At 50.1% G+C, this 25,775-nt stretch overlaps 1 protein-coding gene across 2 annotated transcripts; it reads left to right on the top strand.

Moving 5' to 3' along the window:
- Nucleotides 1-176: 176 nt before the first annotated feature.
- Nucleotides 177-25,775, top strand: PHLDB3 (pleckstrin homology like domain family B member 3). Of its 2 annotated transcripts, XM_061139473.1 has the most exons (16): nt 177-276; nt 746-1,098; nt 1,747-1,929; nt 2,143-2,280; nt 7,590-7,718; nt 7,954-8,115; nt 9,408-9,518; nt 9,639-9,722; nt 10,073-10,183; nt 18,273-18,372; nt 18,527-18,617; nt 18,701-18,788; nt 18,885-18,941; nt 22,960-23,179; nt 23,782-23,867; nt 25,349-25,775. In XM_061139473.1, the coding sequence occupies exons 2-16, from the start codon at nt 865-867 to the stop codon at nt 25,481-25,483; spliced, it is 1,929 nt and encodes a 642-aa protein (XP_060995456.1). In that variant the 5' UTR covers nt 177-276; nt 746-864; the 3' UTR covers nt 25,484-25,775. The 2 variants fall into 2 exon arrangements, with proteins under 2 accessions (XP_060995456.1, XP_060995455.1); XM_061139472.1 differs by lacking the exon at nt 177-276 and having other exon boundaries at nt 712-1,098.

Here is a 25,775-nt window from a genome sequence, read left to right as displayed (position 1 = left end):
CTGGAGGCAGAGCTGGGGGGTCGTCATGCTGGGTTTTCCTAGGGTGGGGCCGGTGGGGCCCGGATGGCCCGATCCCGCGGCTGCGGGCGGGGCAAGCTGGTCGCTACCTCCTCCCTCGAGAGCTGTTGGACCTGTTGTCCCCCCGTCCTCCACTTCCGGGCTGCTGGGGAGGGGGACCGAGCAGCCTGTCTCTCCTCCCTCTTCCCCAGCCACCTGTCCAGTGGGCAGAAACTGCTGCGCCGGAGCGCAGAACGGAGCGCGCCGAAGCCTGAGCTGGTGAGGGGGCCGGGGCTGTGGGGGTCGCGGGGGCTGGAGCTCTGGAATCTCGGTCCCGAGGCGCCGACGACTCAAGGCTCCTGGTTTGTCCAGAGAGAGGGAGACCAGGAGGCCCGACTCTCCGATCCTTGGGTGAGGCGGCAGGGGCACGGCTCCCTTACACTGCGGGGTCAGAACTGAGACTACGGGGCTCCAGAGAGGACAGGGCGGAACCCAACTCCTGAGTCCGCGAAGCAGATGGTGATGGGGTCGCTCTAAAGTGGTCCAAGGGGATAGTCCGGGGCGGGTGGGAAAGTACAAGGCTCGACACCTGGATAGCAGGGAGAGGCCGGTAGGGGGCGTACTAGGACCCGGACTCAAATTCCGGTCCCGCCTCGTGGGGCGTGACGCCCTCGGAGCCACGAACCCCGCCCCTAGAAGCTCCAGGCCCCGCCTCTGGAATGTTCAGTCCCATCCTTTGAACTCTCAGGCCCCGCCTCTGGAGCGCTTTCCGGAGCTTTCGGGCGGGACGCGCCGGCCCCCTGGGCCACGCCCCCAACGCCTCCGGAACCCCAGGCCCCGCCCACCCGACGCGAGTTCTCAGCGGCCATGGGGACGCGGAGCAGCCCGGACCTGGGGGCCCCGCCGGCGGCGGCCCCGGAGTGCGACACAGAGGTCCGATCTCAGGGGGTTCCCAAACCCCGGGGGCACCCCAAAGACTCCCGCGAGCGGGAGGCGCCCGAGGCCCCGGCAGAGCTTCCAAGTGGCCAAGGAGCTGAGCCCCAGGCGAAAGAAGAGGAAGAAGTGGGAGAAGGCAGCAGCACCGAGAGCAGCCACGATGCGGTGAGGGACCTGGGGGGCGAGAGTCACGGGGCGGGGGGAACCCCGAGGAGCAGACCCGAGAGCAGGGGACCCAGAGACACAGAGAGCCAGGTATAGGGAGACCAGATAGAGACTCAGAGACAGGGAAACGGGGAGACAAAGATCCAAAGGAGTCAAGGGACCCTCGAGACCAGAGACAAGAGACTCAGAGAGCTGAGAATAGACACAGACAGAAACCCAGAAACAAAGATGCTCAGAGAAACAGAGACAGAGAAACCTTGAAACGGGGGATATTCCGAGGGAGAAAGAAAAATAGCGATTCGCAGACAGAAGACATACTGAATCAGGAAGATGAAGCCCAGAGAAAAGGGGAAAAGACTCAGAGATCCCGGGAGAGAGAAAGAGATGCAGGACCTTCGAAGACGTGAGGCCAAGAGAATGGGAAACAGCGTCCTTGAGTCGGCTCTGTGCCCCCTCCCCGGACTACGGGCCCCTGGGCCGCCTCCTGGGGCCGAGCGGTCATCGGACCTGCACCCTACCCGCCTCGGATAAAAGAGCTTGGTGGCTGAGGGTCGCTAACTCAGATCCCCCACCGCCCCCACTCCAGGGACCTATTTAGTGATGCAGGGGGCGAGTCTTCCCCAGCTGACTAGCTCTCTCCAACCTCAGGCGGAGGCTCCGTCTCCAGTTCAGACCCCGGCCACGCCCCCCGCACCCGCTCGGTCTGGAGAAGCGGTGCGAGGGGCGGCGCGGCGGCTTCGCGCGCAGCAGCTGGAGGCACTGACTCGCGTGGCTTTGATGGAGCAGCGAGTGAAGGAGTTACAGCGTCAGAGGAAGGAACTGAGGATCGAGGTGAGGCTGCAGGCCCCAACCCCGTCAGGCCAGGCTTCCAGTCCTTTACAACCAAGGGAACCGAATCTCAGGCCTCCAGCTCCATACTCTCTCCGAATCCAGGAGTTCGGATTCCCAGGTCCTTCGCTCAGACCCAGGCGTCCGCGCGCCATCGCCCCTTCCTTATTCTCAGACCCAGGCCTCTGGGTCCCAGCTCTTGCCTTCTCTCTGCAGATGGAGGTGGAGGTGGCCCTGCTGCGGGGTGAGCTGGCTGGGGAGCGAGTGGCCGCTCGGCGGGAGGAGGAGCAGCTTCGCGAGCTGCTAGGGCAGCAGGTGGACTCAGAGAAGGGCGGCCAGGAGCAGCGGGAACAGGTGTGTTTGCCCGGCTGGATCTTCATCGTCGGTTCTCTTCCTTGTTGGACAGACACTCCTGTGGTGCTCCTGGGACCTGGGGCCGGGGTTACACCCGTGTTCTCCAAGCCATGATACTGGGGCTGGGGGTGGGCAGTGGCAGGGACCTATGCCTCTCTCTGTTTCCCTCCTCCCTCCCTCCTCTATGACTTTGGGGCCTGATTCACTGGGGCGTGTTCTTTGCCCCATCTCTCTTTGCTCTTTAAATGTCATTTTGTGAAAAATGTCAAACCAACAAAAAATAGCTGGTTGCCATGTGGTGCGCTCCCCAGTTCAGCCGGGATTAATCCTCTTTTCCTGTTTCATGTCCTCCCGTTGGCTTCCCTGTCCCTAGATTTGAAATCCAGTACCAGACATCATGTTGACAGTAAATACTTTAGTTCTTTAAGAACTCCTTTAAGAAAACATTACCCCTATGTCATTATCACATCTGAAGAATTACTACCTCATCTCCAGTCAGTTTCCATGGGTCCCAGACTGTCTCAAAAACAATGGTTAACAGTTGGCTGTTTGAATCAGGTTCCCCAAAGGCCAGTATATTGTAATTGGTTGAAACGCCTTGTGTATGCTGTTTCTCCTCTAATGGTCCTTGCCTACTGTTTTTTTTCCCCATACTCCTTGTTGAAGAAACCGAGTCCTCTGTCCCATGGTCAGTATGTGACCAGTTGCACGCCGGGGGTGTCCTTTATCTTGTTTCGCTTCCTGGAAGCAGGTGGTTGATTAAATGTAGAAGATGGATCAGATTCAGATGTGCTATGGTGCTTCTTGGGCACTGGGCCAGGGGGATGTTGTCTCTGATTCTCCAGATCCCAGTGAGGTCACTCTGATTCCTTCCTAATAGTTATTTACCTAAAGGCTTTAACATCCATTGGTGATCATTGCTTGACCAGAGAGTGTTGTAGGTTGGAAAATGGTAACTTTGTAATTCTATCAGTCTCTCTCTTTGCCCTTATCTTACATGTTGGAATTTCCTGGGGTTGGATCCTGAGTCTTCAGTTACCTCAAAGAGCCTGTATTTCTCCCAGCCCCGATTTCTCTCTCAAAATCTAGACCTATGTGTCCTGATTTCTAGGATATTGGTTCCTAGATGCTCCTTCTTCCCCTAGGACCTGGGTTTCCAAACCCCAGCCCCTCCTCCCTCAGACCCAGGGCTCCAGGTCCCCACCCCTCCTGCCTTAGATCCAGGAGTCTGGCCCCTTCTCATTCACCATATCCAGTGCTGACCTCAGCACCTCCCTTTTCCACACCGTCCCATCTCACCGTCCCTTTGGTCCCCAGCCCAGAGTCCTGGGCCTCGCTCTACACGCCTGCTTATCTCTCACCCCAAGCCTGTCAGTCACCACATCCTGTTCTTTGTGCTCCCTGAATCTCTCTTGCTAGTCTGTCTCCTTTATATCTGCCCTGCTTAGACCTCGGGCGAGGTCACATTCTTTTTTTTTAAAATTTTTATTATTTATTAATTTTTGGCTGGACTCGGTCTTCGTTGCTGCGTGCAGGCTTTCTCTAATTGCGATGAGCGGAGGCTACTCTCTGGTTGTAGTGCTGGGGCTTCTTGTTGTGGCTTCTCTTGTTGCGGCACTTGGGCTCTAGAGTTCAGGCTTCAGTAGTTGGCCTGCAGCATGTGGGATCTTCCCAGACCAGGGATTGAACCCGTGTCCCCTGCATTGGCAGGCAGATTCTTAACCACTGGACCACCAGGGAAGTCTAAGGTCTCATTCTTATTGCCCAGAGGACTCAGGAAGGAGCTGGTCTCAACCCCTCAAACCTATCTCCCAGAGGGATGATTCCATACCCAGATCCTACTCCAGCCTTTCAATCTTTCCATGACTCCTCACTGACCCCAGATAAGGGTTCCTCAGCCTGGTGGTCCAAACCACACCTGAGCTCCATCTTGTCTGCTTTTCCACTGTCATCTCTCACCTGTATTCCCCATCTCTTCCCTCCATCCCACCTTCTTTCTTCTTGACCACAGTCTGCCCCCTACACTTCCTTTACTTTTCTTTTCTCTTTTGTTAAGTATTTATTGTTATTTATTTATTTGGTTCTGCTGAGTTTTAGTTGGGGCACATGGGATTTTTGATCTTCATTGTGGCATGCAGAACCTTTTAGTTGTGATATGCAAACTCTTGGGTTTCCCTGGTGGCTCAAGTGGCAGAGAATCCGCCTGCAATGCAGGAGCCCCAGGAGACACTGGTTTGATCCCTGGGTCGGGAAGATCTCCTGGAGGAGGAAATGGCAACCTACTCCAGTATTCTTGCCTGGGAAATTCCATGGACAGAGGAGCCTGGTGGGCTACAGTCCATGGGGCTGCAAAGAGTCGGACCCAACTGAAGCAATTTAGCACGCAGCACACCTGCAAATTCTTCCTTGTGGCATGTGGGATCTAGTTCCCTGAGCAGGGATTGAACCCAGGTCCCCTACATTGGGAGCTCAGAGTTTAAGCCAGTAGACCACCAGGGAAGTCCTTCCCGTACTGTTCAACTTCCATTCATTTGCACCATGCTGTTCCCTCAGCACAGAAAGCCCTACCAGCCCTCTCTAGCTTCCCAGGTCTCAATGCTCCCTGGTTTTTGTGGCTTGCCGGGGTCCAGCCCCAGCAGGATCCAGGGGAACCCTCAGGATGAACGGCGTTGGCGAATGAGAGAGAGAGAGAGAAAGAGAGAGAGAGAGAGACCAGACCAGGAAGGTGCGGCAGAGTCTGGCAGTTGCTTTATTTTTTCACTGTAGCCTTTATACCCTAAGTTGGTACATTTCTAAGGGGCAGATAAGCATACAGACTTAGTTTAACATTACATCAGCTTGTCCTTCACGAAACCAGGTGTGCCTGTATATTTTTTGTTTATGAGAGTCTTTTCCCATAGATTTTTTTGTACATTATCTTCTGGCCTTGAGGTTAGCAGAAAACAGAAAATTGGCAGTCTCATGGTACAGCAAGTTGTAACATAATAGAAATACAATCCTGTTAACATAAAAGTCAGTCTTTTTGCAGAAATTTTCAGCTAAATTTATCTCAAAAGTTTAACACACAAAGACTCTGTGGCTCTGGTGAGGCAGCCCCTGTTTAGCACTCTTGGTTAAAATTAACAATTATCTTATTGTTTTTACACTAGGGCTAAGCTCATTTTACTATATCTTTAACTATATTAACAATAGTTTCCACTGCACAACCTCAGCACATTAACATCAATCAAACGTTGATCTAATAACCACTTTTAAAACAATATTTTTTGTATTCTCTAATAGGGCTTCCTCACCCCCCCAAAGGGCTCTGTGCCTATTAGGGCCCTTTTTATGGTTAATCTCTATGTATAATATCTTTTGGCTTTCAGGCCTGTTGACAATTTATGGCTTGCACCTGGTGCAACTTTAAGCAACTTTAGTAGCCGACCCTGTCTTTTTTGTGGTTAATCTATTTTCTTTCTATTAGGTGTCATCTCCAAGGGAGCTAGATAGGATTACAGTTTTTACAGAACAGAAATGCAAAGGATTGCAAAAGCAGCAGATATGGCACAAAACAGGCTCTTAGTCCAAAAGTTAATTACCTGCAAGAAGTCACCAGCTAATCTCTATCTAAACAATTTTCCATTAGGCACATATGTGGCTATAATATTTGTGGGGCTTTTCTCACCCCGCAGAGGGACCTATGCTTAATAGTTTCTTTTGTTAGCGTACTGTGCTTAGGATGTTTAGAACAATCATGAGCATTTTTTGCAATGAGAGCACACATTTATCAAACAAGCCAGAATGCCAGCAAAAGGGTTTAAATTGAAGCATTTCCTTCTTCCCTGGCCCCTTCATAGGGTACCAGCGTCCAGGAGATTTATTAATTAGGGTTTTAAGTTGGTCCTCATTCAGTGAAAGAGGAGCAGGAGAGCTCTCGGCAGGCAACACAAGAATCTGCAACAGGGCAAACAAGAACAGCAGCAGAAAAGGGGGGAGGATACAGGGTGGGGTAGAGGCGAGGCCACCCTGGAGGGTCCCTTATCCTAGACGGCCTTGCCTGTCAGGTTTTTTCCTCGTGACCTCATCATGGATGGGGTCCCGGACGGCCTTGCCTGCCCGGTATTTTCTTCATGACCTCGTCACGGGCGGGACCCCCCATAACGGCTCCCGGGCAGTGGCTCATCTTAAAATCTTCACATCCAGGAAGACTAGGTTTACCCTAGTAGAAACTGTTCTCCCCATCCTGGGTTCCCACAGAATCTGTGTTTCACTGCTCTGATTGTCCCAGACTATAGCTGGCTGTGTCCTCTGCTGGAGTGTAGGGCCCAAGTCCGACCCCCTTCTGGGTCCCCAGTATCAATCACCAAGTCTGGATATGTTTAGCATTCATTCCCTCATTCATTTCTTTTTTAAAAATTTATTGAAGAATAGTTGATTTACAATGTTGTGTTAACTTCTACTGTACAGCAAAGTGATTCAGATATATTCTTTTTTTTTTGCCATGTTGCTCAGCATGTGGGATCTTAGTTCCCTGACCAGGGATCTATCCCATGCCCCCTGCAGTGGAAGTATACTGTCATAACTACTGGACCGAGGGGAAGACCCCTCATATCCTTTTCCATTACATTTTATCACAGGATATTGAATACAGTTCCCTGTGCTATACAGTAGGACCTTGTTTGTTTATTTGTTCTCTGAATAATAGTTTGCATCTGCTAATCTCAAACTCCGAATCTATCCCTCCCCCAGCCTACCCCAGGCAACCACAAGTCTGTTCTCTATGACTGTGAGTTTCTTTGTTATGTAGATTAGTTAATTTGTGTCAAATTTTAGGTGCTACATACGATTATTATTCTATGGTATTTATCTTTCTCCTTCTGACTTATATCACTTGGTATGCTCATCTCTAATTCCATCCATGTTGCTGCAAATGGCATTATTTCCTTCTTTTTCATGTCCGAGTAATATTCCATTGTATATGTGTACCACATCTTTATCCATTCAGTAATATTCCATTGTATATGTGTACCACATCTTTATCCATTCAGTAATATTCCATTGTATATGTGTACCACATCTTTATCCATTCATCTGTCCCCTCCTTCATTCCTTAAAAACCTGTTTCCTTGGTCTGCTCTGGGCGGGCCTGTACAGCATGAACCAGAGAGACAGGGTCCCTGCCCTCATGGAGCCAACACCCCAGACTTGGAGCGGGGGACACCCCAGGCCAGGAGGAGCTTGAGATCTGGCTGGCCTGGCCCCGGATGGCCTCTGTTTCCCTCCCTGTGTTCAGGCCGAGGCTAAAAGCCTGGTTGCTGTTGATGCAGGAACAGAGGCGGCTGAGCCAGGAGCGGGATCGTGTGGAGGGTCTTCGCCAAAGACTCCAGGAGGCCCAGGAGCAGCTCCACTCGCAGCCCGAAGACCAGCATGAGCGGCTTCTGCAGGGAATGCAGGAGGTAAGGGTTCCCTGGGCCTGCTCAGGGACCTGGTATCCAGGCCACTCAAGACCCAGCCATCAGGGCCCTCAGTCCCCTCCTCTCCCACCCACCTAGGAGCTCAGGCCCTATCCCCCTCACCCGCAGGACTCCGGAGTCTGGATCCTCAGTCCCTCCTCCCTCCTTGCCCAGGAGTCATGGCTCCAGGCCAGGACTAAGGGTCCAGGCCTCCAGTCCTTTTGTGTTCCCTCCACAGATGAGGGAACAGCTGGACGTGGCCCAGCGTGCCTACGAGGACCTGGAGTTCCAGCAGCTGGAGCGGGAGAGCCGGCGGGAAGAAGAAGATCGGGACAGCCCCGGGGCCGGCGCGCTAGACCCCAAGGTCCAGGAGCTCCAGGCCAGCGTGGCGCAGCACAGAGTGAGTCGGGCTGGGCTTGCCCTGCTCCCCTTGCCATCGCCCTCTGGCTCCTCCATGCGCTCGTCTCATCCCTTCTCTGTCCTCATGTCCCCACTGTGTCATGTTCTTCAAAACAGCCATGGTGGTCGCTGATGTTTATCGAGCATTGACCATGTGCCAGGCACGATCCTAAACATTTCATGAATATTAAGTCATCGAATCCTTACAACAGTCCTGGGAGACAGGTCTTCATATCTTTCCCTCCATTTTCTAAATGAAGAAACTCAGGGTCAAGGTGCTCAAGTCATCTTTTCCAAGGTCACTTAGTTCCCAAAGGATCGAACTGGGATCTGAACCTGCTAGGTCTTCACCACTACACTCCCCGTGTCTCAGCCCTCATCTCAAATGATGCTCCCACCAGTCCTTTCTGGGACCTTCACTTCCAAGGGTCTGACAAGTCCTGCTGGAAAAAGCCACAAGTTTGACTGTATTTTGGAGAAGGAAATGGCAACCCACTTCAGTACTCCAGCCTGGAGAATTCCATGGACAGAGGGCCTGGCAGGCTACAGTCCATGGGATCGCAAAGAGTCGGACACGACTGTGAGACTAACTTTCAACTGTTGACTGTATTTAATACAAAGGTTCCCAGAGTTTTGGATTAGATAGTTCCGATGTGGGTCTCCTTTCCCCACCTCTGTTTCTGGACGTTTTTCCTGTCACTCTTTCCCCATTCCTGTCTCACGGGCTCTGTCTGTTTCTGTCTCTGTCTCTCTTCTATTCTGTATCTTTTCCAGTTTGTTTGTCTTTCCCTTTCTCTCTCTCTTTTTTAGTATTTACTTTAGTTGGCTGTGCTGGGTCTTAGTGGGGGCATGCAGGATCTTCAGTCTTCATTGCAACATGTAAGATCTTTTTAGCTCTGGCATGTGGGATCTAGTTCCCTGACCAGGGATCAAACCCAGGCCCCCTGCATTGCAAACCAAGCATCTTAACCATTCTACCACCAGGAAAGTCCCTTTCTCTCTCTGTTTTTGGCAATGTCGACTTTCTCCGGGTCTCTGTCTTCCTCAGCCTCTGGATATGGGAACCTCCACCCGTCCAGCTCACCCCAGGTCTCTTCTGGGCCCTCAAAGGGGAGAAGGGCACTAGCGAAGGTTAACTCTGAGTCCCCCATGCCCTCCCAGGCATCCAGATGCCAGGGTCTCTGTTATGGGATGGAGCAAACCCCAGGCTCTCAAGGAGGGCCTGGTTCTGTGGGTACCAGCCCGGGACCCGGGGGCAGCTGAGTAACCTGGGCCCTGGCGGGTGTCCTGCAGCACCGGATCCAGGTCTTGGAGGAGCAGCTCAAGTCTCTGGGGGAGCAGATGGCCGCTGAGAGCCGGGGGCTGAGCCGGAAGAAGGAGGAGGCCCTTCAGGCCCTGACGCAGGTCAGTTCACTGCAGATACCTGTCTTACATCTTCACTTCCTGCTGGGGCACACCCTTGCCTCGCCTGCACCCCATATGTCCCCTGAGGTGTAGGAATTGCTCATGTCTTGCCCTCCCCAGGAACGGAGCCGACTGCTCGAGCTTAACTGTCTTCAGGGAACCCCTGGGGGGGACTTCTCTGAGCCCAACCAGGCCCTCACCAAGGTATGGAGATTTCATGTGCCTTTCAGCCCTCTCCTCCCTCAGATCCAGGAATCTAGGCCCCCCACCTTCATTCTCCCTTGGGATCCACCATTCTCAACCCCTAATCCCTTTTACCCCTAGGCCTCAGGAGTACAGACCTCCTCCTCAGAGAACTAGCAGTCTCTGCCCACAAGTCCTCCCTCCCTGAGACCACATTCCCCACTCTCTTGGGACCTTGAGCCTTTCCTTTTCCATCCAAGAAATGGGCTGGCTCTGGAGGCCTGGGCCAAAGCATCCTTGCAGCGGGCATCCATGCTCTGGAGGCCAGAGCATCCTTGCAGTGGCCCTCCACCCCACCCCTTCTCCTGCAGCTCCTCTTCACCCAGAAGACAGACCGCCAGTTGCTGGTTCTCCAGGATCCCACTGCCAACACGGCCGCCGCCACCTCTTCCTGCCTCTTCTCCGTTCACAGCTCCCTCCAGGTGCCCCCCACCCCCATAAATATCTCATCACCCGAGGGGTCTCGCTGGTCACTGTGGCTTTCTCTGCTGTGGGCATGGGGGAGAGAGGGAGGGAGAGGGGAGGCTGATCAAGCCGTATTTTTAACTTTCACCAAGCTCCAGCTTTATTATTCTTTTTCTTTCTTCTGCCTAACATCCTACCTCTCCTTCCCTGGAGAAACAGAACTGGGCCCACCCAGGTGTAAATTTTATTTATTTAGTTTTTAAAAGATTTATTTGTTTATTAATTTTTGGCTGTGCTGAGCCTTCATGGCAGCGCTCAGGCTTTTCTCTAGTTGCGGTGAGCAGGGGCTACCCTTCATTGTAGTGCCTGGGCTGCTTATCGCGGTGGCTTCTCTTGTTGCGGACCACGGGCTCTAGGGTGCATGGGCTTCAGTAGTTGTGGCACATGGGCTTAGCTGCTCCTCGGCATGTGGGATCTTTCCGGACCAGGAAACGAACCTGTGTCTCCTGCACTGGCGGGTGGATTCTTAAGCACTAGATCACCAGGGAGGCCCCCAGATGTAAATTTTTAAAGCCACCCGACAGAGCATATTGATAAGCAGTCCTCCTCTCCCCAGCCCAATGAGCCCTGGCCCTCCTCCTCAGAACCAGGCAGCTATTTGTTTCTTTTTCTTTTTTAGTATTTCTATTTATTTATTTGGCTAAACCTGGTCTTAGTTGCAGCATGTGGGATCTAGTTCCCTGACCAGGGATCAAACCCAGGGCCCCCATGCATCGGGAGTGCAGAGTCTTAGCCAGTGGGCTACCAGGGAGGTCCTGGTAGCTATTTCTTTCTTTCTTCCAGATTTTCTGAAAAATGGGGATTCCAACTTATGAATGGGTTAAAACATTTATTGAATATGTTGCTACCAACTTTAAATGAAATAGAGTAGACAGTGGCAGTGCTGTGCCTGGACATAGGGCTGAATATTTGATGAAAACTGTTTTGTTTCAATTGTATGGATGTGGGGTCAGCGCTTAGAAAGGGTGAGCGCTTGCTCTATCATGTAAATGTTTTTTTCAAAAACGTGTGTATTAGCTACTAGTTGGCTTTTTTTTTTTCTAACTCAAGATTGTGGTGGACCTTTTTTCTTTTGATATATTTAGAGGTGCCTCTTCCTTTTCAATGGCCCTGTAATAATGATATAAACAGTAACAATCATAAAGATGGCCAAAATTTGTGAAGCCTTTTTTTTTTTTGTAGAGTCTTTATAGTGTGCCAGGCACTGTTTTATTTTATTTTATGAATTAAAAAAAATTTTTTTTTTCTTTTGGCTGTGCTGGATCTTCCCTGTGGCCCACAGGCTCAGTAGTTGCTGGGTGCGGGCTTAATTGCACCTAAGAGGGTGCAACTCACTAAGAGGGTGAAAGTTGCTCAGTTGTGTCTGACTCTTTGCAACCCCATGGATGAAAAGCCAGTTCCTTCTGACCAAAAAATAAAATTTTATATTAGGTGCATATACAATTTCATACATATATAACATATATTATTGAATTATGTATTCATGAAACATATAATTTCTGGCTCCTTTGTCCATGGAATTCTCCAGGCAAGAATACTGGAGTGGGTTACCATTCCCCTCTTCAGGGGATCGTCCTGATCCAGGGATCAAACCCCAGTCTCCCATACTTCAGGCTTCTTTACCAGGGAAGCCCATTTGAAGGTGAGAAACAGTCAAATACTGACCGTTTGACATGCTTCAACTTAATATATTTTATATTAAAAGTATATGTTTCATGAATATATAATTCAATAATATATGTTATATATGTATGAAATTGCTCATGCACCTAATATAAAATTTTAGTTTTTGGTCAGAAGGAACTGTAGCAGTGGCTCCTATTATTGTCCCACTAAGGTAAAGGGTTAGCAGAGCTTTTGTAACTTTCTAGCTGGAAGCCTGATAAAGGAGGATTGTCAGTTCTGTTGCCAGGCAACGTGCCTTAGGGTAAATATGACCCTTATAATTAAATTGCATATCTATAAAGACTTGGTGGGAAGCCCAGTCCCTTCCTATGGAGTCCTTACCTGAGTTAGTGGTTTCCGTGGACACGGAGCCTCTAAGGCCAGGTGGACCCTGTATCCACCGGCGTGGCTCCCACACCCACCTTGCACGTGGGTGTCACCAAGTGTCTGGCCCTTGGACACTGGTGGCCGTGCCAGGCACTCTTCTGTGTGTTTTGCGTGAGGTCGGTGTAAGAATCTTTGCATCAGCTGCGGCAGGGCGGCGGGACCTCGCTCACTTTACAGAGGGGGAGTTGCCCTGAGAAGAGACGTGACTTGCCAAAGTCACACACCCAACTAAGCGGCAGAGCTCAGTGTGAACCGAAGCTGCCTGATTGCTCAGCCTGTGCCTTTCAGAGACGAGGGTTTCTCAAGGAAACTTCAGAACCCAGGTGGGCACCTGGTTAACACGAGCTCATAGGCAGTGACGAGGGACCCCAGGGATGACGAAGAGCTTGTATGTGCGTGCTTGCTAAGGTCGCTTCAGTTGTGTCCGACTTTGTTCAGTCCTATGTACTGTAGCCCGCCAGGCTCCTCAGTCCATGGGATTCTTCAGGCAGAAATACCGGAGTGGGTTCCTATGGCCTCCTCCAGGGGATCGAACCTGCATTTTCTGAGTCTCCTGCATTGCAAGCGGATTCTTTAACCCCTGAGCCACAGGGGGAAGCCCCACAAAGAGCACAGGGAGTGTTTGTTTACACAGCCAGAGAAACAATAGGCAAGCAGATAAACTTCAGGGATTAACAAATCACTCCTCCTTGCCCCTGCCCCTCTCTCCCTCCGAGTCCTATTAAATCCTTCTCAAATTCCACCCCTTCTTTCCAGGATCATGTGATGCCTAAGAGTACTGACTCTGCTCGGATTCCAGTACCTATTGTGCCACTTCCTAGCTGGTTGACCTGAGATATGGCTCTGTGCCTCAGTTTACTTAGCTGCGAAATGGGAATAATAACAGCATTCATTGGTTAATGCATTAAAGTACTTAGTGTGATGCCTGGCACATAGCAGGTGCTTAGTAAATGTGAGCACCTGTTACTCTGGTTATATAATGATTGATATTATATTTTTTAATGAGGGAAGACCAGCCTTTTTTAAAAAAATTCATTTTCGGGCTAGTTAGTTGCAGTACTCGGTCTTCTCTCTAGTTGCAGCTTAAGGGCTTCGTTGCCCCGCAGCATGTGGGATCTTAGCTCTCTGACCAGGGATAGAATCCATGTCCCCTGTATTGGAAGGTGGCTTCTTAACCACTGGACCACCAGGGTGGTCCTCGGTTGATATTGTTATAATTATTATAATTCTTATTCCACCCACTGCCACCCTCATTTCTGGTTTTTGTGACCTTCTACCATCCTCCTCACTGATTTTCTCCATCTTAGTTTTTGGCTCCCAAACAACAGCCAGAGTGATCTTCATTCCTCCTACTTCAGCCCTTCCCCCCAAAAGCCTTCCGTGGTTCCTCCAGGCTCCTTGGTGTGGCCCACAAGTCCTTGTGTGGTCTGACCCCTTCCCACCTCTCACCATCCCCCTCCCTGTACTGACTGTCCAGCTGCAGGGGCACTGACCCCCCAGCACGCCAAACTTGTTCCTGCCTCAGGGCCTTTGCACTTGCCGATCCTGCCACCTGGAATACCCTTCACCTCAGTCAACCCTGGCCAACTCTTATCCTTTGGGCCTCGGGGTCAGTGTCCAGAAGGCTGTTCCTGGTCTTCCAGTTGCAGGTGATCCTTTTTTATATTACCCTTTTATAACCCTCTTTTGTAATACTCTTCACTCACAGCAACGTCAGATGATACGCATCTTGTATGATGACTCATTCAGTTCCTTGGGGCTTCCCAAGGTGGTGCAGTGGTGAAGAATCTGCCTGCCAATGCAGGAGATGCAAGAGACTTGGGTTCAACCCCTGGGTTGGGAAGATCCCCTGGAGTAGGAAATGGCAACCCACTCCAGTATTCTTGCCTGGAAAATTCCACAGACAGAGGAGTGTGACAGGCCACAGTCCATGGAGTTGCAAGGAGTCTGACACGACTGAACACACACACATATATACACATCACTCAGTTCCATGCAGACAAGACTTGGATCTCTTTTGCCAGTGTGTGTTAGTAGCCTGCCAGGCTCCTCTGTCCCTGGAATTCTCCCAGGCAAGAATATTGGCGTGGTTGCCATTCCCTTCCCCAGGGAACCTTCCCAACCCAGGGATGGAACTCTGGTCTCCTGCGTTGGCAGGTAGATTCTTTATAGTCTGAGCCACCAGGGAAGACCGAGTCTCTCTTCCCTACGTGCTTCCTCAGTGCCAACAATCTGAGTTCTCTCAGCCGGGAAGTGCTGGGAACATCAGTTGAGGGAAGGGAAGAGTGAAGAACCACAGGAACTTGGGGCTCCCTTTCATCTTTTTGAAGTGGTTTGAACCTTTCCTGACTCCCAGGGCTTCTAGAAGCTTAAATGGGCCTGTGGTGTGCCACAGACACTCTTAGGCAAAGACTGAGCACTTGACAAATACTGGTTATTATTTTTATTTTTCATTTTTTATCTTTCGAACAAAGCTGCGTGGCATGTAGAATCTTATTCTCAAACCAGGGATTAACCCTGCACCCGCTGTAGTGCAAGTGCCGAGTCTTAACTACTAGACCGCCAGGGCAGTCCCATGGTTTTGTGTTTGTGTGTGTGTGTCTGTGTGCTTAACTGTGCCCGACTCTTTGCGACGTCATGGACTGTATGTAGCCCGCCATACTCCTCTGTTCATAGAAGTTTCCAGGTAAGAATACTGGAGTAGGTTGCCATTTCCTACTGCAGGCGGTCTTCCGGACTCAGGGATCAAACCCACGTCTCCTGCATTGACAGGCAGATTCTTAGCCACTGAGCCATCTGGGAAGCCCAGTAGTCCCATGGTTACTATTTTTAAAAACGTTTTAAAATAATACAGACATAGAGAATCACATCGAGCACACGCACAGCTTAATGATTATTGATGGGAACACTCGGGGTGACGGTCCCAAGTGTCATCAGGTCACGACATACCCCGGCTCAATGGTGACCCCTATCGGTCTCCCGGAGAATAGCCACTAGCCTGACGTTTATCCTCGTCTTACAAAGTTCCACCAGTTCAGTGTCTATCGCTAAACGCTATATTTCAGCTTTAACTTTTTATGTGTGTGACTGTGGGCTTCCCTGGTTGTTCAGACGGTTAAGAATCCGCCTGCAATACGGGAGACCTGGGTCCGATCCCTGGGTTGGGAAAATCCCCTGGAGGAGGGCATGGCAACCCACTCCGGTATTCTTGCCTGGAGAATCCCCATGGACAGAGGAGCCTGGCGGGCTACAGTCCATGGGGGTCTCAAAGAGTCGAAAAGACTGAGCGACTAAGCACAGCGCATCTCTTTTAAATCTCCTAGAATCCACAGACTCCCATTTCTTTTATTGTCCCTCTTGAACTTTGTCTGCTGAATAAACCAGGCATTTGCTCTGTAGAGTTTCGCAGGCAGGGTTTGCTGATTCCATCTGTGGGGACCAACACCACCTTGCTCTGCCTCTTTACTTCCTGTAAAGTTGGATGTGGGGGGCTGAGCAGTTGCATGATTGGCATTTTGGCAAGTCATCCTGGGAGCATGTGTCTCTTTTTTTTGTGGCATCCATTGATTGATTCCCTGGAGGTCATGGAAAATCTCGTCTGTCATTACTTCTTCATTTATTTTTATTTTATTTTTTAAAAAATTTAGTTAAAAAAAATCTTAAAAAAAAAAAAAAAAAAAACAGTTATTATTTTTTGGCTGCCCGCTCAGCATGTGGGATCTTAGTTCCCTGACCAGAGATGGAACCTGCACCCCCTGCATTGGAAGTGCAGAGTTTTAACCACTGGATTGCCAGGGAAGTCCTCCTTCTTTGTTTATTAATTGAAAATTTTTTTCTAAAGAGGGACTTGCCTTTATTGATTATTTGGTTACCCAGGGATATGATTTTTGTAGGAAAAGAAAGTGCTTGACGATTTCACTTCATTCACTTACCTTCAAAATAAAGAGTTGGTTCTTTTGGTGACCAATTCGATTTTTCTTTTAGTATTAACTCATGAGTTACATATATTTAATGAGTTAAGATCTTTAGCAGTGAGCATACATATTGGTGGGCTTCCCTGGTTGCTCCTTGGTAAACAATCTGCTGGAAATGCTAGAGATGCAGGAGACTTGGGTTTGATCCCTGGGCCAGGAGGAGGGCCTGGCAACTCACTCTAGTATTCTTGCCTGGAGAATCCCATGGGCAGAGGAGCTGGCAGCCACAGACCATGAGGTTGCAAAAGAGTCGTATTCAATTGAAGCAACTTGGCATGCAAGATGTGTGTTGGTGCTCAAATTATACAACTTATTTATTCTTATTGTTTTTTGTTATCCAAGCAGAGTTTTTGCTGTTTTTTTAAAGAAATGATTTCAGTTTGCTTTCTTTGTTACTCTCAAATAAGTGTATTTTCATTTGGGGGGTACTTTTCTTTTTATTATTTTATTTTGAAATGATTTAAGACTTACAGGAAAATTGCAGGAGGAGTAGAAAGAATTCCTGTGTACCTGTCACCCAGATTCTGTGACTAACAGGTTACCACATTTGGCATTTGCTTTATCATTCTCTGTCTGTACACACACACCCACACACACAGTTTATTCTTTTCTGAAGCATGATTCTTTATCCCTAAATGCTTCTACTTTTTATCATCTGAGGTCAAGGCCATTCCCATATGCAACCACAGTACACCGATCACATTCAGGAAGCTAACATTGAGACAGTACTATTCAAGTCCACAAATGTTATTCATATATATATATATATATATATTATTATTTAATTTTGGCTGTGCTGGGTCTTCATTGCTGCTCTAGGTTTTCTCCAGTTGTGGTGAGGGGGTTGCTCTGGAGTTGCAGTCTTCTCATTGCAGTGTCTTCTATTGTGGCAGAGCATGGGCTCCAGGGCGCATGGGCTTCAGTAGTTGTGGCAGGAGGGCTCAGTAGTTGCAGCTCCCGGGCTCTAGATCTCAATAATTGTGGCACACAGGCTTAGTTGCTCCCTGGCATGTGGGGTCTTCCTGGATCAGGGCTGGAACACATGTCTCCTGCATTATTAGCAGGCGGATTCTTTACCACTGAGCCACCAGGGAAGTCATTTTGATTTTATTTCCTTTCTTTTTTTAAATTCATTTTATTCTTCTTTTTTCCCATTTTTATTTTTTAAAAAGAGCCAAACGGACCTCCATAAAGTTTTTTCCAATAAAACAGCCCTCAGCCTTGTGGGAGAACATCTGGGTTTCCCACATCTCCACCAATACAGTGGGCTTTAAAAAAGAAAAAAGAAAAACAGTTTTATGTAGATCTATAATTCACCTACCCTACAATTCACCCATTAACAGTGGTTTTCAGTGGTTTTCAGTGTAGTCATAGAGTTGTGCAAACATTACCATCAGCAATTTTAGAGAATATTCAGGAGAGAATGACCACCCACTCCAGTGTTCTCGCCTGGAGAATCCCCATGGACAGAGGAGCCTGGTGGGCTACAGTCCATGGGGTTGCACAGAGTTGGACATGACTGAAGTGACTTAGCACGCACGCACAAAGAAGCCCTGTACCCTTTAGCCATCACCCCTCAATTCCCCTCTCCTCCCAGCCCCCGGCAACCACTGTCTCTGTGGGTTTGCCCATTCTGATCAGTGCACTGTGTGGTCCTTTGTGACTACTGCATTCACTCAGAATTGTGTTTACATTGGCTTTCTGATCCGTGCCAATGAGATGGTGGTTTCTTTTTTTACAAAAAATATTTATTTGGCGGCGCCGGGTCGCTCGGGGATCTTCGATCTTCACTGGGGCATGCAGGATCTTTAGTTGCCACCTTCAAACTCTTAGTTGCGGCATGTGGAATCTAGTTCCCTGACCAGGGATTGAACCTGGGCCCCTTGCATGGGGAGCTCGAAGTCTTCGCCCTTGGATCACCTGGGATGTCTCAAGATGGTGGTTTTCCTTGGTGGTTCTCCGATCTAATGGTGGAGACTGAGCATCTTTTCCTGTGTGCCTGGGCTTTGTGTGTCTTCAGGGCTCCATTGGCCTCCAGAGGACTGGAAGCCTGTCCCGGAAGAGGGGAGAGAGAGCCAGTCAGAGAGGCTGCCCCCGGCCTCTGTCCCTCCATTGTACTGGTGAGTACCAACTTCACCCCACGTACCCTCTTCTCCCATCACCACCCTCCTTGCGCACAGGATGGAGAAACCTGGATGCCCCTGTTGGGGGAGAGAGGGAGAGGCTTAGACCAGGAAGTATCCCAGCCCCTAGCCCTGGCCCTTCTCCCCCCAGGACCCCTGGAGGCCTCGGCCCTCCCGCCTGAAGCCGGAGACTCCGGGAGACACCCTCTCTATCAGCTGCTGAACTGCGGCCCCAGGAACAGGTGAGACGTCAGGGAGAAGGTGGGGAGATGGGGGGAGGAGACTGGGCTCCTCTCACCGGCCCGTCTCTGCTCCCTGCTCCCAGCTGCAGGGCCCTCTACCCAGACATCGCCCGAATGGAGCAGCTCCTGCAGCAGGCCGTGGCGGAGAGGGAGCGGCTGCTCCAGGCCAGGGTGAGACCCAGCCCCTCCTCCCTCCCACCAGGAACGCAGTACATTCCCCCACTTCTTTCTGGTTTGCAGTCTCGGTGACTCTTTCTGCACCCACAGGAAGGGACCAGAAGAAGCAAGGAAGGTTCCTTGGGCCCCCCTGTACCTGCCATCATGGTGAGTCTCACCCCTGCCCCCACTTCCCCGGCCTCTGCCCTTTAACATCTCACCCTCTCCTGTCCTCCAAAAAGTGTCCTGGGCTTGGCAAGGGAAGGGGAACTCTAAAGACCTAGTTTCTCTTCCCATCAGGGTCATCTGAATCCATGGTATGTGGCATGCTCAATTTTCTGTGCCTCGGTTTCCTCTTCTGTAAGTGGGTGGTGGTATGAGGGCAACCACAAACTGGGACTTTTAAATAGTATTTAAAATTTTGTTTTATTTGTTTGATTCTTTAAAAAAAACCTTTTTACTTAAGAAATATTCAAGCATATTGTTCAAAGGTTGACTAGATTAATAACCTCCAATGTGCCCACCATGCAGCTCATGACTGTTGTTTAGTCGGTCAGTTGCGTCCGGCTCTTTCGTGACCCCATGGACTATAGCTTGCCAGGCTCCTCTGTCCATGAGATTCTCCAGGCATGAATACTGGAGAGGGTTGCCATTTCCTACTCCAGGGGATCTTCCTGACACAGGGGTTGAACCTGCGACTCCTGCATTCGCAGGCAGATTCTTTACCACTGAGCCACCCGGGAAGCCCTCCATGTCGCTCCAGTGATTATCAATATTGAATCTTATTTTACTTACTGACTTTGCTGTACTGGACCTGCACCTACTTCCCATGCTGCAGTAGAATATTTTAAAGCCAATTCCACATATTTTATCATTCCCTCCATACATCATTATGTACCTACAATATATATATGTGTGTGTGTGTGTGTGTGTATATATATATTTAATGTAAGTTCCACTGTCATAGCTTATGAAATTATTACTAATTCTGTAACATTCTAATACATGGTCCATATTAACATTTGGTGAGCACTTCCTCTCTAGAAGCCTCAGTTTCCTCCTCTGTGAAATGGGGACAATAATGGGTTGTTTTGGAGAGGCAGTGAGGTGATCATGATCACTTGGCACAGTGCTGGCCACAGAGCAGAACTTCAGTACATGGTGATCACTTAGTGTTACTGTGTGGAGTTGGCAGGATGACCCAGTGGGTGCCCTTTTAACCACCCCTTCCCCTCCTGTGTGTTCCCCAACCCCTCCCCCCACCCCCTCCTCACTCTCCTTTGTCTCCATGCAATTTGTCTCACCTCTGTTTCTCATCCTTTTTTGCTTTGGCCTTACTTCAGTGTTTTCAGCCCTCAATACTCATAGAGTGGTCCATGGACCAGCAGCATCGACATCCCTGAACTTCATTCCTCTCCAGACCCCCACCCTGGAATAACTGAATCCCAGTCTGCACTTTAACAAAATCCCTAATTGTCTCCAAATTGTCTCCAAAATATATTTTGATAGCTGGTTATTCAAATCTGGGTCCAAACAAAGCACACACAGTGCCTTTGGTAAAAATGTCTTAAATCTCTGAGATTGAGTCCTCCCTCCCTGCTTTAAAGAAAAAAAAGTGCCATTTATTGGGGGGAAAAGTCATTTATCTTGTGGAATTTCTCACACTCTGAATTTAGCTGACAGCTCCTCATTAAGCTTTTATTTCTACCTATACTAAGAATATGAATACTTTTTTGTTACAACATGCACTTTATTTATTTATTTTTTTGGCCTCCCCGGGTGGCATGTGGGATTTTAGTTCCCCATCCAGGGACTGAACCCGTGCCCCCTGCAGAGGGAGTGCAGAATGCCAGCCACTGGACCACCAGCGAAGCCCCTACAGCAAACACTTCAGAATTTGGGGAAGTGAAGTTCTCACCTGGAGGCCCAAGTGTTTTCTGTCATGGAGGAGACTTCGAATCTGTGTTTATACTTTCCCACATACACTGATCAAACTGCATTTGGTGGATTTATGTTCCTCACAAACAAGTACATTATTCCCAACCTGTTTCTGGTTCTCTCAAACATTAGGCCTTTCCTTATTCATTTCAATCCAATATTTATGGAGTGCCTATTTATGGTGGCCTTCCCAAGTGGCTCAGTGGTAAAGAATCCGCCTGTCAATGCAGAAGATGCAGGAGATTCAGGTTCCATCACTGGGTGGGGAGGATCCCCTGGAGGAGGGCATGGCGACCCACTGCAGCATTCTTGCCTGGAGAATCCACGGACAGAGGAGGCTGGTGGGCTACAGTCCATGGGGTCTCAGAGTCGGACGTGACTGAGTGACCGAGCACGCACTGTGTGGTAGACCCTGGTGACAGCAGAGTGACAATCCCTGCCTTTTGGAAGCGGCATTTAGCAGGGGAGAGAGACAGAAAGCAGCATCAATAAGTAAAATTAAGTAAAATAAGTAGCATGTCAGGTGCTGATAAGAGCCGGGAATAAAATAAAGCAGGAAGGCTGGTGGAGCCTTCCGGGTTGTCAGGCATATAAGCTCTGCCTCATTAAAAATGAAACACTCCTGCTGTGTAGCACCATCATTTATTAATCAGTCCCCTGCTGACTGCATTGTCCCCCATCCCCACCCCCTCACACCTCGAGCTGCCTTCCTCAGCTGTCCCTGGGGTTTGCGCCTAGGGGTGGAATCACCAGGTGACAACAGCCAGTTCATTCAAGAAACAGCCCCATGAGGAGGGTGCTGGGATGAGGAAAGTCAAGACTTGGAGAGGGGCAGGCGTTCCCTGGAGGTGACATGGGTGGACAAAGGTGGAGTTGCCAGTCCCAAGCCCATCCCTGCTCTCCTCGCCTGGGGCCTGGCTCCACCCATGTCCTACCTGGGTGACCTCGGTGAGTCACTTCCTCTTGAAGAGCCTCAGTTTCCTCCTCTGTGAAATGGGGACAATAATGGGTTGTTTTGGAGAAGCAGTGAGGTGATCATTTGACACAGTGCTGGCCACAGAGCAGACCTTCAGTACATGGTGATCACTTAGTGTTACTGCGTGGAATTGGCAGGATGACCCAGGGGGTTCCCTTTTAACCACTCCTTCCCCTCCTGTGTGTTCCCCAGCTCCCGCCTTCCCCCTTCTCTCCCTTGTCTCCATGCAGTTCGTCTCCCCTCTATTTCTCATCCTTTCTTGCTTTAGCCTTACTTCAGTGTTTTCAACCCTCAATACTCATAGAGTGGTCCATGGACGAGCAGCATCAGCATCCCTGAACTGAATCCCAGTCTGCATTTTAACAAAATCCCTTAGGGGTCTGCTTGCATGCTGGAGTCTGAGGCCTCAGTGTGACCATGGGGATCATATACCATTCTTGGCAGGAAGTATTTGAGAAGGATAGGTTTAATCAGGCTAGACCTTGTAACAGTAGACACTTTGATTTCCTTCATTCTGCTCCACATTGTGGCCACCTGAGATGAGCGCTCTGCCTGGGGAATCCTGGCTTGTCAGCTCTGGCTGTGTGACTTGGGCCTAGTGACTTAACCTCTCTGAATCTTGGTTTCCACATCTATAAAATGGGGACAATGATGTACCTACCTCCTGAGGAGAAGGGGGGCAAAGAGATTATAAAGTTGTTTTTTTTTTTAGCACAGATAATAATCACCAATTTCATCACAGCAAGAATGCTCTCTAACATACAACAATAATAATGGAATCAGCACTCTCATTATTAATCACTCACTGTTTTACAGATACAATAGATGAGGGCTTACTGGGGTTTATCACTTCCCTAACACATCTCTGGTGTTTCAAGGTGAGCGCTAAGGTCAGGAAGACCTGGCTTCGCATCCCTGCTCTGCCACTTAGAAGCTCTATGTGACCTCAGGTGGATTATTTCTCTCTGTACTTCAGTGTGCTAATCTGCAGAATGGGATTCATAGTAGCCTTGACCCAAGAGTGGCCATGGGGAGTTGAGGAATGGATGCTGGTAAAGCCCTGGGCAGTGCGTCAGTCAACCGGAGTAGCTGTCAGAAATACCATCTTAATCGTCATTGCCAAAGTTAAAGGCTATGCTGGTCCTTACACTTGAGCTGGTCCTTACACTTGAGCTAATCCAACGGGCTCCCCTCCCCGGGTCCAGTCTGCAGACTTCCCCCTCCCAGCCCTTGACCCTATGACATCACAGCCCCCTTCTCTTCCCTCCCCAGGCCCCGCCCACACCCCCATCCATCCCTGCTAGCCCTCCGGTTTTGGATCTCCGGCAGCACCTGGAGCGCTGGGGCCACAATCCGGAAAACTGCCCACACTTACGGGTTTCCGGGGGCTGCTGCCGCGGACCCCTGGTGAAGATGGGTGGCCGAATCAAGACCTGGAGGAAGCGATGGTTCTGCTTTGACCGCCAGGCCCGCCGCCTGGCCTACTACGCGGGTAAGCCCAGCCCCGCTGCCTTAGGTGCCTGGGCCCCCACGCCTGTGCAAGAGACCACTGCAGACCTTCACCCCAGACACCTAGCCGCCCCACCCCCAGGTCTCTTCTCTCTTAGGTCCATGTATGTGTCTGGACCCCCCAATCACTTCCTCCTTTAGCCACCCAGTCCTCACTGGGTATCACCTGTGTACCATTCTAGCTCTCCAGCCCCCGGTTTCCCCACACCCAGGAGAAGCATTATCAGTGTCCAGCCCCCAGATCTATTCCAAGCCTCTCCTTCTTCTCTTGGGTAATCAATGATTCTGAACCTCTCCTTGGGTCTCCACCCTTCTCAGGGGCCAAGGGACTTGGGGACCTAGGATTCCAGCTCCCCAGGCCCCACCTCCCAGCCTTATCCAGTCACCACACCAGTTTCCCATTGACATTCACTCACCTGCTAACCACAGCGCTTTAGAGACCTTCAGACTCTATCACCATGCTCCTCACCCCAACCCCAGTCTCTGGACTTGGGCTCAGAGACTCCTCTCCCCCTTAGTACCCTCCTCCCCACCCCACAACCCATCTCTCACTGGCTCTGTTTCTCTCTCACCCTGCTCCATCAGACAAGGAAGAGACCAAGCTCAAAGGTGTCATCTACTTTCAGGCCATCGAGGAAGTCTACTACGACCACTTACGCTGTGCCTTCAAGGTGAAGCCCCTCTTTGGTGCTGCCCTGCCCTCATGGTTGGAGCCCCACCAGTCAAATCTTAGCTTATCCCCTGGGGAAGGGCCACCCACAGCCCCTGTTGTCAGGGTCCTCCATCCAGCACAGGAAACCAAGCAGGTCATTTCACTGCAGGGCCCCAAAATTAAGAGCTCAGTCTCTGGCTTTCAGCCACAGTTATTTTTCTTGGAACAAAAGTTTGAGAGCAGAATTTGGCAAACTCAGAAGCCAAGTCAAGAATGAATGACTGAACTGGGCAAAGTGAGGACTGAGGCTGCCTGGGAGCATTGAAAGGAGAGGATCATTTCTTAGCATCTTCTCACAATTGCCAAATGGGAATGGGTCCCATGGTGTCATATCAGATTTATTTTTCCCTAGAGAATTCTGGAATTGGAATGTTTATAAAAGCACAGTGCCAGAAACTGATACAATGTTTAGAAAGCTCTGGAGAGTAACTGTGGCTTTTTAGAGCTTAGGTTGGAATCCCAGCTGTGGGACATCAGATATGTGACTTCCATTCTCCAGCCTCAATGTTTTCACCTGCAGAATGGGCACTCTTCAACCTATGTCGCCAAAGTTGAGGTTAAAGACAGATAATGGACATAAAGGGTTTACTTAATTCAGGGTTGACAAGTAGGTACTCAGTAAATAGGTTGTAGACTAAATTTTTCCCAGTTACAAACCAGGGAGACCTAGATTTGGAAGAGAGGAAATTTGAATGCTTGTATTTCTAATATATGGACTTCCTAGGGGTCTCAGTAGGGCTTCCCTGGTGGCTCAGATGGTAAAGAATCTGCCTGCAATGCAGGAGACCTGAGTTTGATCTGTGGGTTGGGAAGATCCCCTGGAAGAGGGCATGGCCACCCGCTCCAGCATTCTTGCCTGGAGAATCCCCAAGAACAGAGGAGCCTGACAGGCCCAGTCCACGGGTCACAAAGAGTTGGACATGACTCAGAGACTAAGCGCAGCACAGGGGCCTCAGTGGTAAAGGATCTGCCTGCAGTGCTGGAGACCCAGGGTCTCCTGCAGATTCCTGGGTCGGGAAGACCCCCCGAAGGAGGAAATGGCAACCCACTCCAATATTCTTGCCTGGGAAATCCCTGGACAGAGGAGCCGAGCCTGACAGGCTACAGTCCTTGGGATCACAAAAGAGTCGGACACGACTTAGCGACTGAACAACAACAATTTCTAATACAGGAGAAGGTAGAGCTGGGGGGGTTGGGACATGGGTCCTTTAAATTCCTCTTGCTCCCATAATTCTCAGCGCCTTCCTGTGTTAATTCATTTAACCCTCATAACCCAACGAAGTAGGTAGCATCATTTAGGGGGACAGATCCGCATACATTCAGGGAATTTAAATTACTTGCCCAACCCTACACAGCCTGTAAATAGCAAGGCTGGAATTTGAACTAGGGTGGAGTCACATCTGTTCTGTTAAACCACCTCCAATCCGCTACTTATTCCAGAGCCCGAACCCTCGCCTAACGTTCTGTGTCAAAACCTACGAACGCCTTTTCTACATGGTGGCTCCCAGCCCAGAGGCCGTGCGGATTTGGATGGACGTCATCGTTACAGCGGCTGATGAGAACCACGCCCCCTGATTGACCACACCCTCTGGGGGGAGTCTCAGCGAAGCCCCGCCCCCGCGCACTGCTTCGAGGCCACGCCCACTGCCGGGAAGCCTGGGCCCGCCCATTCGTAACTCTCCAGGGAGTTTTGTGGGTTTGATGGCTTGGCTGGTCTGAGCCGCGACTTTCCCCGGGCTGCAGGTGCCTTCTCCGGACGGGAAGCCAGCCCCTCGGGCTGTGCCCCGGGCTCGAGGAAGATTGCGGGGGTGGGAAGGAACTATTTATTGTTGCTTCTGTGATACCGAATTAAACATGAAAGAAAACA

Source organism: Dama dama, chromosome 4 (genome assembly GCF_033118175.1).
Source record: "Dama dama isolate Ldn47 chromosome 4, ASM3311817v1, whole genome shotgun sequence".
NCBI lineage: Eukaryota > Metazoa > Chordata > Mammalia > Artiodactyla > Cervidae > Dama > Dama dama.
This window is presented reverse-complemented; position numbering and strand designations above follow the sequence as displayed.

Excerpts from the sequence above, each read along its gene's own strand:
- PHLDB3 (XM_061139473.1), top strand. The coding sequence starts at position 865 with ATGGGGACGCGGAGCAGCCCGGACCTGGGGGCCCCGCCGGCGGCGGCC. Across the intron at positions 1,099-1,746 it reads CCGAGAGCAGCCACGATGCG|GCGGAGGCTCCGTCTCCAGT; the intron begins GTGAGGGACCTG and ends CTCCAACCTCAG. Across the intron at positions 9,519-9,638 it reads CCCTTCAGGCCCTGACGCAG|GAACGGAGCCGACTGCTCGA; the intron begins GTCAGTTCACTG and ends TGCCCTCCCCAG.